Raw genomic sequence first — 19,507 nt, 5'->3', positions numbered from 1 at the left:
ACTGTGAGGTTAGTGCCATGCTAATTCTGGAGGACAGTTCGTGATCAATGGCATGTTTTATTACATGAGCACTTCAAGAGCAAAATGATCAGCATAAAATTATTCATATAATGGATTTTTATAATATTTGGGGCCTACTAAATTGGGAAAGCTTGCTCAATTAGATAACTGTATTTGGATACTGCTTCTAGATTTGCTGTGATATATCTGAGATAGCTACACAGAAACGGCTGAAAAACACCGGCTCCACACCACTGATAATGAAAAATGTAATCACACAGACGTCATTCACTTTGATGTGACAGTTGTACAGGAACTAGTGAAATCTTAGCTGAACTCAAATTTGTCAACTGTTAATGGAAAGTCACTGAAGATAATGAAGACAAGCTTAAGGCTATTCTGTATTTTTAAAAATCTCCTATATACTTTGTTTCTTTGGAAAACATGGTACATTAATACAGATATTCTTTTTTTTTTTTTCCATTGTGGGGCTTGAACTCTGGGCCTGTGCGCTGTCACTCATCTCTTCAGCTTAAGGTGAGCGCTCTACCACTTGAGCCACAGTGCCACTTCCGGTTTTCTGGTGGTTTATTAGAAATAAGAGTCTCATGGATTTTCCTGCTCGGGCTGGCTTTGAACCACAATCCTCAGATCCCAGCCTCCTGAGTAGCTAGGATTACAGGAGAGAGCCACGGGAACCTGGCTAATACAGGTATTCTTATAAGGACTCCAGTGGTCATGCTAAAGTCAGGGCAAAATCTAGACAAAGGTCATTGTATATTACAGACCAAAAGAAAACAGGTTAGTGACATGAGAAGAAGGCTGCTGGACCCCTGAACACCTGTATAAGTGCTGAATGCATAAAACATATTACTTAAAAAAAAATCTCCAAACAAACATTTAAAAGTGTTTGGTTTTTGTTGCATTCTTAAGATGTTGGGAGACTAATTTAATATATTATGTTCTATAACTCTATTGTACTTTATTGGTAATAAAGTCTATCCCCATTTATGAGAAAGAACTCTCTTGAAATCATTCAATAAATGCCAACAAAATGAATGAAACATTGCAGTCATAAAAATTTGCCTAAGAATGGAAAAGAAAAGCCTTTAACTAGTATGGTGGCAATGGTATATATTCATATTTTATTTCGGTGTTAAGGTCATACTGTGAAATTTATTATATTTATTTCTTCTATTCTACATAGGCCAATAAAAGGTCAACTCATCAACTCATTATGCCAGCCCAAGGAAACATTAATACTGTTCTACTGTTTTAACCTTTGGATAACATTTTCAACCTTCAAGCAATTCATATATCAGCTACTTGACACTTCTTAAACTAAACTAATTTTTTAACTAGATAAAAAAAGAGCTTGATTGTAAGTAATCAGAAAGATCACAATTTGGTATAATCTATACTTCTTTGGCAATATATTGTTTGCAAAAATAATTCAATAAAAATCAAGATACTCTGTATTCTTTGTAAAATAAAACGGCATTAAATATAGTCTGCAATCAACATACTTTAACTTCACTTAAAAGAAAAAAAAATTTTGGTTGTTCTTCAGTCTCCCAGGCTATTGAAGAGGATCAAAGGAGTGTGCGCACGAGCACGTGTGACATGCACACGCGCGCACGCGCACGCGTACACACACACACACACACACACACACACACACACACACACACACCATAATGAAACCTACCTAACATTATTTACGATGTTTAGAATGGCAGTAGAGAACAATGGGAATAGGCTGGAGGTGCCCACGCACACACACGCATTCTCCTATTACAAGGTATATTAACTCAAAAATTAAAACGCCTATCAGGCTCTATCCTTTAGAAATTGTTTTATTCCATTGTGAAAAATGTAACAAACAAAAGTGTTCCTTTACTGACCTGTTGGAATTATAGAAAAAAATTCTGTAGCAATAGAGAGCAGAATTATAGAAAAATAGTGTAGTTTTATCACATTTGAGCTGATCCAAAGGTATTGTGCACCTAAAGTATACTAAAAAGGATCTTCTGAGGCTTTCTGATAACATTTTTAAGGTTGAAAAGACACAAGCAGCCTAATATTACTTTTGAGACTTCATCTAAAGTTTCTGCCAACTACACCTTAGGATTGTCCATTAAAAATAGTAAAGAGATAGGTTATTCTGAACAGTCCACCATTTCAAAGTATAACTGTTACATTTAATTTTTTTTTTTTTTTTTGGTCGGTCGTGGGGCTTGAACTCTGGGCTTGGGTGTTGTCCCTCAGCTCTTCAGCTCAAGGATAGCACTCTTCCACTTTGAGCCACAGTGCCACTTCAGTTTTCTGGCAATTAATTGAAGATAAGATCTCATGGACTTTCCTGCCCAGGCAGGTTGAACCACAACCCTCAAATCTCAGCCTCCTGAGTAGCTAGGATTACAGGCGTGAGTCACCGGTGCACGGCTTTACATTTAATTTTTGAAAGGTACAGTTTTGGCAAAATCCTCACAAACTTCAAGGAGGCAGATGGATGCCACCAAGAGCCCCCTGAGCACCAGTGCTGCAAAGCAAGCGCTGCATGGGAGGGCAGCTGCTGCCCAGCACTAGCTGGCTGCTGCTCACAGGGATAAAGGCTCAGCCATGCCTCAGTGCCTTATTTTATGCCATTTATAAAGCTATTTATAAAACTCTTTCTCTTTAAGTATTAAAACAAAAAAATTTAAATGGTGGCAGTGATTCAAAGTATTAAAAAAACCTACTGAGGACAAATGTAGCAATTCACTATGGTTTCTTCTATATTTTATATGTGGAAGAAGACAAATAGAATAGGACCCGCCCTTTGTCTTAGCTTACTTCATTTTTATTATTTTATTTTTCTGTTTTTGTCCTTGAGTTTGAACTGTGGGCTTCATGCTTGCAGGGCAGGTGCTCTGCCAGCTGAGCCTCACATTCAGCCTCTGTTTTTATACACAGTAGCCACTTAAAATCAAGGCAGAAAAGGAAGCTAACCAGGCAGAAGTGACACAGGCAGGTGAACTGGGTAAGCAATTTAGATTCTGCAGATTCATCCTTTCAGCATTACTGGGATTAATATTGCTGGGACTTAACTCATCAGGTCCAAAGAAACATCTTTCTTAAATAACAAATAAAAGTTCAAAAGAAGGAAAACAGGACTTGGGTTTGATTCCCCCAAACCACAACCACCAAATGAGGGGGAAAAAAAGGAAAACAATTATAAACTAAGCATGCTAATAGCCAATAAAATAATGTTCTTTACCTTTTTTAACTAAAAAGAATCTACTATTAAAATAAAAACATTTGGTTATGAATGTTTTAAATAAGAATTGATATTTACCTATTGGATTAAAGACATGCATTTGCATGCCTATAGGAAGTTTTTTTTCCCCTATGTGGATGTTTTCTATCTTTCGATCTGAAGTATTATTCAGTGTTACTTGCACAGAGACCATCTTATCACCAAAAATGGAAGGTTGTCTTGGAAAGAAATAGTGGGCAGCCAGTCCTTTTCCACTCATTCGATGAAGCAGAACATGTGTTTTCATTGGTACAAAGACAGGAGCAGCAACCTATTGAACAAGGGAAAAAGAAATAAAAGATGAATTAATGAATATAGTTATCAATTCTAAGAAATAAGCCAATGTTTATGATATTTGATTTCTGGTTTCTCTGAAGTATTACAAAAATAACAATAATTAATAAAAGAAGCATGTAACACTCATGGATATTAGGCAAAACATATTAAAAGGTAATATAAATACCTTTGAAAAATATCTTCTTTTTTCTGTACTCTGCAGGCATATATTAAGATATTTTGATAAGAAGAAAACAACCTTAAGTATATAACTTTATTTTGTTTTTTTTTGGTGCCAGCCTGGGGCTTGATCTTAAGGCCTGGCCACTGATCACAGGGCCTGAGCACCATCCCTGAAGTTTTTTTACTCAAGGCTAGTGTTCTACCACAAGCCACAGTTCTACATCCAGCTTTTTTGGCAATTAATTGGGAGTAAGAAAGAGTCTCACAGACTTTCCTGCTTTGGCTGGCTTTGAATCACAATCCTCAGATCTCAGACTATTGAATAGTTAGAATTACAGGTGTGAGCCACTGGTGCCTGGCTGTTACATAATTCAATTTCCTGAGTGTTGGGACTATGGTGTGTGCCACTACACCTGCCTTTTAAAAAATGAGTTATAAGGTTCTCCCCCAAGATACCCAGTACCATATGTAACCATTTGCTAACATCATCACTGGTTTTAATAGATTGTCATTGGGTTGTTTTGAATGTTTCAACTATAAGACATTACAACTACAAAAAAAGTATCATTACAAATAATCAACAGTTTGTTCCTTTGTTTTCAATCTTGACTCCTTGTATGTATCCTCCCATCCCTAAATTTCTTCTACTGGAAGCTGAAGACCATGGCTTTCAGACTCAGATGGCTTCATTTTTCTTGCTTTAATGGATTAAAAATATTTTTTCCTACTTCAAAGTCAGTTAATAGTCATATTGCCTAAAGTTTATAGTTCATGTGAAATTGATATTAGCTCTATGTTTAAGTTTTTTCCAAATATTTAAATCAATTGTCTACATGAGATATGAATAGTCTTTTCTCAACAACTTATAAATGTGACCATTTCTGGGCCTAGATTAATCTGTTAAACCCATAGTAAAATAATTTCATTTCTTAGAGTACTATAATATGATTCAATTATTTGGTAACACAAATCTTTCCTTATTCACCATTCTTCAATAATTTTCCTGGCTAATCATCTCTTTATCCTTCCCTTGAATGTTAGATTCTTAGTTAAATTCTTTCCTGAATCTCATTCTGATTGAACTCATAAGCAGCATATTAAATAAAGAAATGCTGTCCAAGAGCAAGTTCTAGCTATCTTTTTATTTTAAATAGAGGTATTCCAAATCAGGCATGACACACCGGATGATGTTATAAATTAGTAACACTATTAGTAATTCAATAAATTCAATAAAAGAATTAAATATCAAATATGAATATAAGATGATAAAATGTCTTCTAAGCATCACTAAAACATGGTATCTCAAAACGATCAATTTATTAATGTCAAAATTTAAAACAATTGTTAAAATTTATGAATGTACAAATTTGTGATTGGTACATTACCTAAATTTTGGAAGTAAAATAGTAAAGCAAGTACTCTTTTCAATCTAGTACAGTCTTCTCATGATAGTAAACAGCCTAGTTCTCTCCCCCCTACTCCCAGGAATTTCAAGTTTTTTAAAGTATTTTTATTTCTATGGATAGGTTCTTTTGACTGAATAAATACTATTTGCAGCCAAGTGTGCTGGCACGTACCCATAATGCCAGCACTTGGAAGACTGAGGGGGAATCTTGACTTCAAGGCCAGCCTGGGCTACATATCAAGTTATTATTTCAAAAAAATTTTTTATTAAGATCTTCTGTTTCAATATTCAAGAATTTTAACTCTAAAGTCCAGCACCAGTGGTTCATGCCTGCAATCCTACCTACTCAGCAATCTAAGATCTGAGGATCATGGTTTGATGCCAGCCCAAGCACACAAACCCAAGAGACTTTTATCTTTAACTAGCCAGCAAAAAGCTGGAAGTGGAGGTGGGGCTAAAGTAACAGAGTGCCAGCCTTGAATGAAAATGAGGACCCAAACACAGAGTTCAAGCCCCAGGATGACTGGCTGACAGACAGACAGACAGACAGACAGACAGACAGACAGACAGACAGACACACACACACACACACACACACACACACACACACACACACACGTATTTCAATAATGTCATTATAAATCCTCAGATATTGATTACTATGTATCCAAACAACTTCTCTTAGTAATGAACATCCAGTCAAGGATATAATGCGCTGAGCTGGGACTGTAGCTAATGGTAAGGTACTTGACTAGTATGTGCAAGGCTGGGTTTCCTCCTCAGTACCAAAAAAGAAAAAAAAAAGATATGCAACTGAAACAGACACAAGAAAAGGAATGTGTGTGCATATATATATATATTTATATACAGATTTTATATTTATATGTGTATATACCAATATATCAGCAAGAATCCTATTTTCTCCCATAAATTTATGAAAACTTCAACCATCAACCTTAAATATAAGCTTTAAGTGGTTTGGACTAGGGCCTTGCACTTGCTTAGCTGGTCTCTACCACTCAAGCCACACCTTCAGTCCTGCTTTTTGCTGGTTACTTGGAGATGTATTCTAGCAAACTTTTCTGCCAAAGCTGGGCTCAGACTTTGATCTTCTTTCTGGATCTCACCTCCTGAGTAGCTAGGATTACTGGCATAAACTACCATCTTCCAGCTCCAGTATTACATGATAATTCGTATAATTAGGTGATAACTGCACTAAAAACTCTAACCAGGACTTAATCCTGTCTACATTGTTCCTGAGCTGCAGATGTAACTAAATCATTAAGCAAATATTGATATAGGCAGTTTCACTTCTGTGGAAACTCCTAAAAGTTTAGGCAGTGGGACACATGAATGGAGGGAAGAAAGGTGAGCAAATTACAGTCAGTGTACATGATGTAAAATTTAAACTATGGAATTTGAGGGTAGAGATGAAGTGGGGAAACATAGGAGAATGATGGAAGGGGTGACACTAAGAATTATTGTACCATATCCTCACTTATGGAATCAAAAGCACTCTGTACAACTACTTGATAAAATATGGGGAAAAGAATATGATTTAAACATTGAAGAAAAGTATAGCAGGTTGGGAATTAAATGCCCCTAAAGACCCATGTGTTAAAGACTTGGTCCATATCTATGGCCAAACCACCTTGAATGTGCCCATTCTTCTATAATAGCAGTTTGGTCCTAAGTTTGGTACCACTGGAAGATGATAGCTAACTTGACTAGGATGAGAGAGAATCTCATGTAGTTTTGATTTGGATTTCCCTGATGGCTGATGATACTGACTGAACATTTTCTCATGTATTTATTGGTCTTTATTCTGCCCCCATTCCCCCCCCCCCCCCCCCCCCCCCGCCCAGTGCCTGTACTGGGGCTTGAACTCAGGGACACTTTGAATTAATCCACTTTGAACTGATTTTTACACAGGATGAAAGACAAATACTTAGTTTCATTGAGTCTTCTCAATGCTGATATCTAGTTTTCCAGCATTATTTGTTCAAAGATGTTTGTTGGCTTTTTTCCAGTGCCTTTCAAAAAAAAAAAAATCACCTTTGTGGGGAATCACTTGGCTGTAGCTGTGTTAGTTTATTTCCATTTGCCCATGAGCCTGTCAGTGTTAGTGCCAAGCTGTTTGTGTTAGCAGAACTCTGAATTCTAATTTGAAATCTAGAGCTGTGATCCCTCCAGCATTGTTCTTTTTGCTTGTGATTGTTTTGACTGCTTGAGGTCAGCCGTGGGGCTTGAACTAGGGGCCTGGGTACTGTCCCTGAGTTTTCATTCAAGGTGAGTGCACAAACAATTTAGCCATAGTGCCATTTCTGGTTTTCTGGTACTAACTGGAGATATGAGTCTCATGAACTCTCCTGCCCAGTCTGGCTTTGAACCATTATTCTCAGAGCTAACCTCCTGAGTGGCTAGGACTATAGGTGTGAGTCATCAGCACCCAGTTTCCTTGAAGTTCTTTTGTTTCCATATTAATAATGAATAATTCTGTCAACCCATGAAGATGGTAGTCCTTTACATCTTCTAGTTATCTTCTTTAATTTCTTTCTTTAGTGTTTCATGGTTTTCACTGTAGAAGTCTTTCACCTTCTTGATTTGGTTAATTCCTACGTTTTGGGGATTTTTTTTGGAGGGGGAGAGACTATTATAAATAAGATTATTTCCCTTGTTTCTCAGCATGTATGTTATTAATATAGAAAAATAGTTATTTTTTATGATAATTTTGTACTGTACTGTGCTGATTTGCTAAGAATTTATTATATCTAAGAAGTTTCTCAGGTCTTGGGAGTATTAGGGCCTTTTCACTTCCTTTCCGATTATTCTATTTTTTTGGGGGGGGGGGTCCGGTTGTGGGGCCTGGGGCCTGAACTCTGGGCCTGGGCACTGTCCCTCAGATCTTCAGCTCAAGTCCAGTGCTCTACCACTTGAGCCACAGCACCACTTCCGGCTTTTTGTATTTTTGCTTATGTGGTGCTGAGGAATCAAACCCAGGGCCTCTTGCATGCAATGCAAGCACTCTACCATTGAGCCACCTTCCCAGCCCCACTTTCCTATTATTCTTGAACCTACTACTCACTCTTTTCTACCTTCAGTCACCCTGACTCAATCTTTTTTTTTTTTTTTTTATTCTGGTGCTAGTTGTGGGGCTAGAACACCAGGCCTGGGCACTGTACCAGAGATTTTTTGCTCAAAGCTAAAGTTCTACTTCCAGCCATAGCTCTACTTCCAGCCTTTTCTTTCTTTCTTTCTTTCTTTTTTATTGTGAAAATACCATACAGAGGGGTTATAATTACATGGGCAAGGTAATAAGTACATTTCTTATCAAGCATTGTTGCCTCCTCCTTTGTTTCCCCTTACCATCCCTTCCCCCTTCCTTCCTCTCCCCCCACAAACCACCCCACCCCCCGCCCATGGCCAAAGTTGTAAAGTTCATTTTTTGACATAATGTCTTGTACATCTCATTGTTGCAATGGGTCCACCTGTATCCCTATGTAAACAATTTGTCTTTCCCTTCACCTCCACAAATTATACCATCAAATACAGTTGAAACGTGGTATACAGTGGGGGAGGGACATATAGTACTTTTAAGTAACAGTCAAGGCTGTACCATCAGCCCTGGGTGCTGGCAGTTCCTCTGCCCAGAATATGCTTCCTCCCTCATGGCTTAGCTCTGACATGTCTTGTTTCATTGTTACTCAACTAATGAGGTTTAATCCAACTGCATTTCCTCCTCCCGATTCCATTTTTTCTTTTCACATAGCCACTTGATTCCTTCTCTAACATAATATATTAACTTTTATTACTTGTTTTCCCATCTACTTCCCCACTTAAATTCTTGTATAAAACATAATCTTGCCCACTTTAAGATTTTAAATGACTATAGATTTTACAAATAATACACTTCTAAAATTGGTTATAACTGTACTTGGATGCTAACTGTTCAATGCTTACATTTCCTAAAAATGCTGCAGCCATTTCAATGCAATGTAGTAATGGATGGAGATGATCAATATTAACATTTGTTTCAGGAAATTAATTGAAATTTTCCATTATACTTAACTGCATAGAAATTTATAACTACACACAAAAGAACAACTATTAGCCCTTCAATGGTAGAAACACTAGCAAAATCTAGTTTCAGCTATAAGGATTATTTTAATCAAGCTTGTATAAATAGGAGAGGATAAGAAACAATGCTAGAAAAGATTAGATCTTGATTTAATTATCTAACCACTAATGTTCAAAGAGTTAAAAATTTAGCTGCATTATAAGCAAATGATATGGATCACCTACACTATGATTCTTAAGGAAGTAATCAGTTCAGTAGCTATAGTAATAAAGCTTCCCCCAAGAGTTAAAAGAACAAAAAGCATCAAGTAACAGTAAGATGATCCTCAACAAATCTTTACCTAGCATATGTTTAAATAATAAAAGTCGTTTGTGTACCTTTAGATGGTTTGCGAAAATAAGCAATCAATTCTGCAGACACAACATTATTTCTAAAGGAAATCTATGTGACTCATGATGCCTGCAGATACACAGAGACAAACCACACATATTTTACCAGTTTATTACAGTAAGCAAATAAGCGTGGAATGAGAGTGCACATAACTGTCTACTTAGTGCTTACTGAAACATTTATAAGAGCTGTTATCTCCCTAATAACAGACAGACAGCGTGCAATTTTAGAGAGGAGAAAAGCTTCATATTTTTTAACACTTCACTAAAAAGTAACTGAAGAGTGTAAAATGAAAAATACTCTGTGCAGTTAGCTGGTAATGGACCATATTATCAACTCAAGTTAGATTTATAGGATACAAACTAGTCACTAATAGTTATTTTATGACATACCATGTCTGCTTTTTTGGAGATTATTAAGATTAAAGTTGTAAAACTTCTTTTGAACATAGCTGTTCAAAATGATTGAATTATAAAATTTAGAATGAGATTTGAAAAATAAACATGGAATATAAAGTAAGTGGCTTAAAATAAACCTTGTTCAGCATCTGCATTAGTATTTCAAAGATATTTCCACATAAAGCTTTATGAAAACAATGTTTTCCAAGCTTTATGCTTTAATTCATATTACTCAATCATTTTTTTAACATTAACAATCTATTCTGCTTTCTAAATTTAAAAAAAAATTGAAGATCTGCAGGATGTAAAATGATTTCTCTGTACCTAGCTCTGTTTGGCTTATTTTATAGCAGAATCAATTTATATATGATTTATAAAAATGATGAGGTAAGAAAATAGCTGTAAACAGAGGTAAGCTTCATCTTTAAAATTAGTGCGTTTAAAGCCAATGTATGTCTCAATTTTGTGGGGCAGAAAGCTACAATATTGTCTTTTTACTAGTATACCATAGAGAGTGAGTCTTCATTTTACTTTCAGTTCATTGCATTGAATCTAGTACCTAGGTTACATAAGGAAAAGGCAAATTTGGTCAATTCTTACCTAAAGCCTAGTCTCAAAAGAAATATATTCAAATCTTAAAGGACTACTTACTTTCAACTATTTATTATAGTTAGGGAGAACTTTCTTATGGGTATATATTTAGTTATTCTAGTAAGTAATTGTGAAAACTCACTTTCAGTACTCAATATAGATTATAAAAAATTACTTTCTCGCTTATTTGATAATCAATGCATTTAAAATGTATTATGAACATTAAAGGAATATGTTAACTTATGCATGGTGCTAAGCAGGCAGGCACCAGCAAATGATAGTCTGAGGTCAAATCTAATCCACTGCCTATTTGCCAATTTCTATATGACTTGTACACTGAGAATGGTTTTTACATTTTTTTTTTTGGTGGTGTTTCTGAGGTTGGAAATCAGAGTTTTGTGCATCTTATAACTTGAGCTAAGTCTCTATTCCTGCATTTTGCTTGCTATTTTTGATGGTATACAGCAAACTTTCCTGCCTGGAGTGGCCTTTAACTGTGATGCTGTAGCATTACAGGTGTGGGTCCACCAACACCTAGCTTTATGTCTATTATTTTTAGAGGGTAGAGAAGTACAAAGAAAATTTGTAAAGTCTATGAAACTCTTATTTAGGTATCTATAAATATATACGGAACAGAAACACACTTATTCATTTATATACGATGTCTATTTTGTACCACAATGGCAATGTTAAGTGGTTATGATCCAGAGGCTGAATATATTTACCATCTGGCCTTTTATTTAAAAAATATAGCTCAATGACAGAACCATTTGCCTAGGATGTGCAAGGTTTCATCACTATCAATGCCCTCAACAAAACTCAAGAACAGAAAGCTTGTAGACCCCTGGATGTACGATATATTTACTTTATACTGGTTTTGAGATAAGGAATTACTTTATGACAATATCCTATTCTTTCCTCTCTCTAAAGGCAAACATGAAAGCTTTACTGTCAGTAAATTTAATATTTAAAAAACCTAAAACCTAAAGTGATGTGTATCTCTATGTATATATTACACACACACACATTTCTACTTAACACTTTCTTAAAAAAAAAAAAAGTACCAGAACCAGGGATATGGGTTACACTATCTATAGATATTTTCTATTATAATATTTGTATTTCCTTTATAATTTTAATACTACTAATAAAAACAAACTGATTTTCAAAGTGTTTATTGTAAAGATTACATTAAGTGGTTATAGTAAATTTCATTAGAATCCAGAATAATCTACATATACACAAAACAATTATGTCTTGTGTTAAGCTGTTTTATGACATATAATAATCATTTGGTACTAGTAGTTCTGTTGCTTTCTCATTCAAAATAATGAATAACAAAATACAAAAAAAAGAAGTCATCTCTCATACATAAGTTTGAAAAGTGGTGTTGTCTTTGAACCCTATTTATAACACTTCAACTATTAGAAAAGTGTGATGTTCCTTTTTTTTTTTTTTTTTTTTTTTCCTTTGTCAGTTGTAGGGCTGGGGTACTGTTCTTGAGCTCTTCAGCTCAAGTCAAGTGCTCTACCACTTGAGCCACAGCACCACTTCTGGTTTTCTGGTGATTAATTGGAGTCTCAGAGACTTTCGTGCTTGGGCTGGCTTTGAACCATGATTCTCAGATCTCAGCCTCCTGAGTAGCTAGGATTACAGGTGTGAGCCCCCAGCGCTTGGCTCCTTTATTTTTTATTTATTTTTTTAATACTGTTATCAGAGCTTGGGTTAAGGGCCTTGAATTTGCTCATGATTGGTGTTTTACCTCTTGAACCACCTCTCCAGTCTAGGATTTTTGAGCTAATTAGATTTAGAGTCTTGTAGACTTTTCTGCTGGCTTTGAGCATCAATCCTCAGATACTAGGTTTCTGAGTAGCTATTACCTGCTGGACACTTAAAACTATTCTTGGGCTGGGAATGTGGTAGAGTGCTTGCCTAGCATGCATGAAGCCCTGGATTCGATTCCTCAGTACCACATAAACAGAAAAAGCCAGAAGTAGCACTGTGGCTCAAGTGGTAGAGTGCTAACCCTGAGCAAAAGAAGCTCAGGGACAGTGCCTAAGCCCTGAGTTCAAGCCCCAGGACTGGCCAAAACAAAAACAAAAACATATTCTTAAACTTTTGTTTTAAAAAAGTGCATATTTATTGAAAATAATGTGAAATACTATGGAAATAAAACCTAAAATCCCAGGTATGGCATGTGACTCATGTGATTTCAAGTACACGGAAAGTAGAGATCAGGAGGATGTGGTTCAAGGCCTGCCAGGCAAAAGGTGAGCAAGACTGCCATCTCAACAAATAAACCAGGAATGATAATGCACCTATACTAGCTATATGAAGCTAACTAGGAAGATATCAGTGCAGAGTAGCTTAGATAGGAGATAGATCTATAGACAGACAGACAGACAGAATCTCTTAAGACTTAACTATAATCAATAATTCGGTATCCCTTCCAGTTTTTGATTCCATTATTTTTTTCTTGTCCATTTTATACAAGTCACTTTAATTGATCTTCCCATCTTTAAATTCTTTATATACCAATTTATACCATATGCTTCCACAAAATAATCTTCTTAAAACTGTACCTCCCTTATATACTCAGTGAAATATGGTGGAAATTACAACTTTGAACACAGAAAGACAAGCTGAAATTGGCTTGTAACTTACTAGCTCCTAACAAAGTGACTACTAATAAAGGCTACTAAAAAAGTTAGTAAGTCTCTAGCTATCTTGATGTTCAAAATTTACTCAATCTCTAGCTATCTTGATGTCCACATCTGTGGGGATACTGGCATCTATCCTTCAAGGCTTATTTAAATTTAAGCTCAGAAATAAAATTTGGAGAAATGAAGTACCTTAGGAGCATGATAGGCCCATGCAAGGGCACAAGACTGGATTTCAGAGTTGAAATAAAAGTATGTGCAGCTGAAACCACATGAACAAAGAGGTTTAAAACTACATAGGTTATTCATCTGAATGAGACATTATGGTCATCAGTTACTGTGGCCAAGTGATTAAGAGATCTGAAGATAAGAATGGTAAGGAAGGGAAGAGAACATGTTAAGATGGAATGGTCTTCATATAAGGAAGGAATATAATGATGAAAATGGATTGGAGTAGAAGTAATGCTTGGGAGCTTTAAACAATGATTTTATCAAGACAAAATTATAGGTCAAGCCAGCTCCTAGTGGCTCAATCCTGTAATCCTACTCAGGAGGCTGAGATCTGAGGCTCATGGTTCAAAGCCAGCCCAGGTAGGAAAGTCCATGAAATTCTTATCCCCAATAAACTACCAGAAAACTGGAAGTGACACTGTAGCTCAAGTGATAGAGTGCTTGCCTTGAGCTGAAGAGCTCAGGGGCAGCGTCCAAGCCTAGAGTTCAAGCCCCATGACCAAAAAAAAAAAAAAAAAAAAAGAAAGAAAGAAAGAAAAAAAAAAGAATTATACCTCATTGTGAACAAGGTCATGCTGAGAATATTTACTATAGACTTTCTATATCAAAATGGAGATTCTCAGAAAAGTCAAGACCATATCACAGTGTGTGAGAGAGAAGCTGGTGGTTGACCTACATATTTCAGACATGCAACTGCCTCTAACGTGAATTCTAAGTTAGGGGATTTGGGTTTTCTGGTATGAGGGGTATGGATTTCATCTAGATAAAGTCTTGTAGCTAAGAAAAGAAGTATATCTTAATTGATGTACAAATTGGAAAGGGAGTTGCATTAGCCTATGTTAACTTAAGTAACAGATCCCTCCAGGGATGCTTTTGTTGAGTGTAACCAAGGGGAAAAGGATCCTTATACTCACAGATGCCAGTATCAAGTACCACAGGTTGCCAAAAAATTTCTAACACAGGGAAAGGATGGGAAATGGGTTCTCTAAGACCACAAGACAGACAGGCAGAAACACACATGTACATTAAAGTATGTTTTCTTAATCTGTGTATAATATTTCAAGTTCTTCTGTAAAGTGGTAGGAACCAGGAGAGTTCTTTTTTTGTTGTTGTTGTTGGTTGTGGGACTTGAACTCTGGGCCTGGGCGCTGGTCCCTCAGCTCTTCAGCTCAAGGCTAGTGCTCTACCACGTGAGTCACAGCACCACTTCCGGTTTTCTAAGTGGTTTATTGGAGATAAGAGTCTCACGGACTTTTCCTGTCCAGGCTGGCTTTGAACCGTGATCTTCAGATCTCAGCCTCCTGAGTAGCTAGGATTCAGGCATAAGCCACTGGCACCCAGCTGAGAAGTTCATTTATTATACAGAAATTTTAGATTCTTTTGGAAACCAGGAGAAAAGTTCATTTACTCCGTAGAAATTTTAGATCCTTTCGAGTACAGTCTGTGTTAGCAAAGCCTTCTGCTAATACAATTTTCTTTACACTACAGGAAACTGGCTGAATAAATTTTTCTGAGGCAAGCCCTGGTACTGGAACCTATCTGCTGAAACTCTAGCACTGGCCTTGTGTTCCCAAGGTGATACCTATTTTTGACATGTGAAACATTTTTCTTCAGAAGCAAACATTTTGTTGGTTCCTTCTTGTCAAGCACAGTTAGGATTGGCAATAAAAAATAAGACACTAAATTTTAAGTTAGAAGACCTTCAAGTAATTTGGTAAAAAGAGGACAATTAATTTTTCTGAGTTTGGATTTGTACATCAGTCAGTAAAATGACTTAATTCTTTTATAGGGCATCAGTGAGATACTGCACAAAGTATTCTGGTTAATGAAGTTGCTCTTCTTTAATTGTTATTAAAAACACTGCTTATTAGCATAAGAGAAAAAAACAGTGGCATAGCCACAGTTGGAATTTAGTATCTTTCTCTGTTACTTCTCTCAAGTAAGAAGCTATGTAATTCCTTTTCCTATAAGTACAAAATATTGCTTATGATCAAGGAAAATAAAGGTCAGTCATGAAAGACAGTAGAGACTTTTTTCTCAGAAAACTGTAGATTATTGTAACTTTTCAAAAATTCATGTTAGTTGAATAAATTTTTTTAATTTATTGATTTATTTATATTTTTGGTCAGTCGTGGGGCCTGAACTCTGGGCCTGGGCATTGTCCCTCAGTTTTTCAGCTCAAGACTAGTGCTCTACCACTTGAGCCACAGCTCTACTTTCAGCTTTTTCCGTTCATGTGGTGCTGAGGAATCAAACCCAGGGCCTCATGCATGCAAGGCAAGCACTCTACCACTGAGCCACCTTCCTACCCCCTTGAATTTAATTTTAATTATGAATAAGTATAGTTGACTAAAAGAATAACTTTTAAAGACACATTAATAAAACAAGATTAGAATTGTCATTAGCATGTTAAAAGGGGTAACATTGATCAAGGTGCTTTGTATTCATATATTGCTTTGTTTAATGACAACTTCTTTGTGCAGCTACTTAAATAACAAAGTAGCACAAAAAGGAATTATCTTTAACAGTTATTTAATAAACTGACACTGTATATGAATTTTAAGTGATAGTTTTGTAAGCATCCGTAAGGCAAAGGAATCTCAAGAAATAGTCTGCAGTGCTATAATATCACAGAAAAAATTATACATTTAGATAATACTGAATACTGTCTTTCACAGGCATTACAATATTAACAAAACCAATACCATCAAGAAAAAAAATACACCAGGACATGATAAATTACACAGGTCTCTAGACATTCACAGAGTGTGAATGAAAAGACCAAAGGAGGATATTCTTAGGGGAGGATCACATAGGTCCAATAGCTATGTGTGTCTGACCATATAAAATAATACTTATTGAAATCAACTCCAGGAAGTGGAAACAAGAGTTTATTTTGCTTTGTTGCTGTTTTTGTTTTCATTTCCTTCTGTCTTGTTTATCTGTCTCTGGGAGGGAAAAGGGGGGAGCAGAGAAAGAGTGGGACACAAGGTGAACAGATGCAGCAGTGATACTCACTGGATACTATGTTGAAAATCAACTATACAACTTGTAGATGGGGACCAGTGGGAAAAACTAGGAGACAGCAAGAGAAGGAGTGACATTGGTAAAAAAAGAAATGTACTCTTTATCTGACTCTAACACCTCTGTGATCATTTTAAAGTAGCAATAAACAACAATCTACCTTCAGTACTGAAATAAAAGAAGCCAACTTTTACACTAATTTTAAGTAACCAACTCTTAATATTTTGGCTTGTTGAAAAGACCAATAGGCTTGGTTAAAAAAAAAGTGGTATGATAGTAACCAGGGATAGGTAGATGGGGCATTGGACCAAATGGCAAGTGAACTGGATTATAGTTTCAACTCAAGTGAGATGTTAGCTTATAGCTTCATGTCAAGTGAGTTCTTAGGTAAATCAAAACCTCAAGGAGCTCCTATTTTTTGCTTCAGTAAAATGGGGCTAATTATACATACCCTGTTATCTTCACTGAGCTATTTCAAGGATCAGATGAGATCAGATATGTGAAATTGATTTGTAAACAATAAAAAGTTCAATAAAAGGTATTTTTGGGATTATTAGTAAATTGAGTTTTCAGTCAATGTTAAAACACCAATCTGTCAAATAACAAAGGTTCATAAGGTTAAAAGTACATATCAAAAAAGCTGAATCACCATTGGAAAAAGCTTTTATAACAATATTGCTGTATTTATTGATAGTACCATCCAAAGGCCTTTAAAAAAGTAATCCCTTCCCCCATGCCTTTTTTTTCTCTCTGTTAGTGTGGGTGAAGAGCACTGTTCTCTAAAAGGTTTCTAAATGATGTTGATGTTAAAAAATATAGGATCACCACTTAACAGCCTTTTAAAGAGCAGTCCCCAGTACAGTCTTTGTTAACAACTGAGGGAGGGACTATTTTTCCAAAGGCTTTTAGAGGATGTTGTTAAAAGAATATATAGTGACATCATTTAAAAGCCTTTTAAATAATAGTCCTCCTTCCCTCCCAATTGTAATGTCCTTGGCTTTCATTTATTTTGTACTACAGGCTGAAAATGGACAAACCAACATATTACTGGCTATAGAAAGCATTTGTTGGATGGAGAATGATGCATTGCTTTTAAAAATGCTGGTGTCCAGAAATAAATCCAACTCTTTGAGAACATAGCGCTACTTTTATACAGGATATTGCCCACCCATGTTCTTACTGAGTTGTAGTACCTTTTCCTTGTGTTCTCTAAAAGTTAAGAAATTGCCACACAAACAAGCAAGGAGTCACAGCTGAGTCAGTCTAAGACTTTGTATGGTATTAATGAAGTTTCACAAATGACTACTACTTGCGTTAACTCTCCAACTTTCAAAAACCCCCACAACTTTTCGCTTCTACTGTTGTCTTTCTTACACTATTTCTGACTCCTATATTTTAGACTTCTCTAAGAGTCAGTGACCACCTAGGATTCCTCTTCTCCATATTTAGCTCTCAGGGAGAGGAAACATGAAGATAAACATCTGGTTTCAATTATGAAGTCTCATAAACAGTAAGCTTTGAGACAGGTTAGTCAAGGTTAACTATCTTTCACATAACAACAAATAAAAAAGAACCAGAGTTGAATCTTTTCAGAAATGTATCACTTCATCTTAAGAACAAGATATCACAGCTTTTCACTCACATTTATGAAAAGAATTAAGCAGATCTGTAATTTTTCAAGAAAAACGTTAGCCAGTGGTGTCAATGGCTGACACCTATCGTCCTAGCTTCTCAGGAGACAGAGATCCAGAGGATAGGGGTCTAAAGGCCCCAGTTAAATGTCCATGAGACTTAATAATAACTAGCAAAAAAGGACTGGAGGTGTGGCTCAAGTGGTAGAACAGAGGTCAAATAAGCAAAGCTAAGTGAAAGCAAGGCCTGAGTTCAAATTCCAGTAACACACACACACACACACACACACACACACACACACACACACACACACACACACACACACACACACACACACACACACACACACACACACACACACACACACACACACACACACACAGGAAACCACAATCCCTAGTTTACATGAGAACAAAAGAGAACTAGGTACATTCACAAATAACAAGTATGCAAAGACTATAAGGAATATTAATATATATTTACTATTCTATCCCAAAGTGTTCTTGGAAATCTAACAAATGTTTCACACAGCTATGATACATAATTTTTATGTTTAATATAACACTTGCTCAGACCATTATACTGCCTCTTGACATATAAAATAGCACCCTTCCGTTTACAGCTTTGAAATAAGATAGAGGTACTGAACCACATATCCATAAAAATATATCCCCAGAAAGTGTATGAGTGAGTTTCAGAGTAGATATAATGTGCTCAAAAAGGATTAAAAGAAAAAAGACCTGTGTTACCATTCGATGTACACTACATTTATCAAAGAACTGATGAACTGATAACTTTCTCTGGGTGTATTCTTTTTTTTTTTTGGGGGGGGGGTCCGGTAGTGGGCCTGAACTCTGGGCCTGAGCGCTGTCCCTCAGCTCTTCAGCTCAAGGCTAGCGCTCTAGCACTTGAGCCACAGCGCCACTACAGGCTTTTTTTTTCCCCCTGCTTATGTGGTGCTGAGGAATCGAACCCAGAGCCTCATGCATGCAAGGCAAGCAGTCTACCACTGAGCCGCCTTCCCAGCCCCTCTGGGTGTATTCTTTTTTTTTGGGGGGGGGGTCCAGTCATGGGGCCTGAACTCTGGGCCTGGGCGCTGTCCCTCAGCTCTTCAGCTCAAGGCTAGCGCTCTACCACTTGAGCCACAGCGCCACTTCCGGCTTTTTTCTTTTTGCTTATGTGGTGCTGAGGAATCGAACCCAGTGCCTCAGGCATGCAAGGCAAGCGCTCTACCACTGAGCCACCTTTCTGGGTGTATTCTTTAAAAGTTAGTTAAAACATTGTTTTTTAAGGAGGAACTCATTAAAATGACTCAGACAATGATTTTTGATAGTTTCTATA

General features: G+C 36.4%; 1 protein-coding gene across 1 annotated transcript in view; it reads right to left on the bottom strand.

Annotated features, from left to right (window-relative positions):
* Nucleotides 1-19,507, bottom strand: part of Ap3b1 (adaptor related protein complex 3 subunit beta 1) — a 229,246-nt gene that overhangs the window by 38,325 nt on the left and 171,414 nt on the right. Inside the window, exon 23 of the mRNA XM_070031216.1 lies at nt 3,338-3,569. Within this exon, the coding sequence (XP_069887317.1) occupies nt 3,338-3,569 (232 nt within the window). The remainder of the gene's footprint in view (nt 1-3,337; nt 3,570-19,507) is intronic.

This window comes from Dipodomys merriami, unplaced genomic scaffold (assembly GCF_024711535.1).
Source record: "Dipodomys merriami isolate MVZ:Mamm:240054 unplaced genomic scaffold, mDipMer1.0.p SCAF_20, whole genome shotgun sequence".
In the NCBI taxonomy this organism is placed as follows: Eukaryota; Metazoa; Chordata; class Mammalia; order Rodentia; family Heteromyidae; genus Dipodomys; species Dipodomys merriami.
Note: the sequence above shows the minus strand (reverse complement) of the source record. Positions and strands in the feature narration are given on the sequence as shown.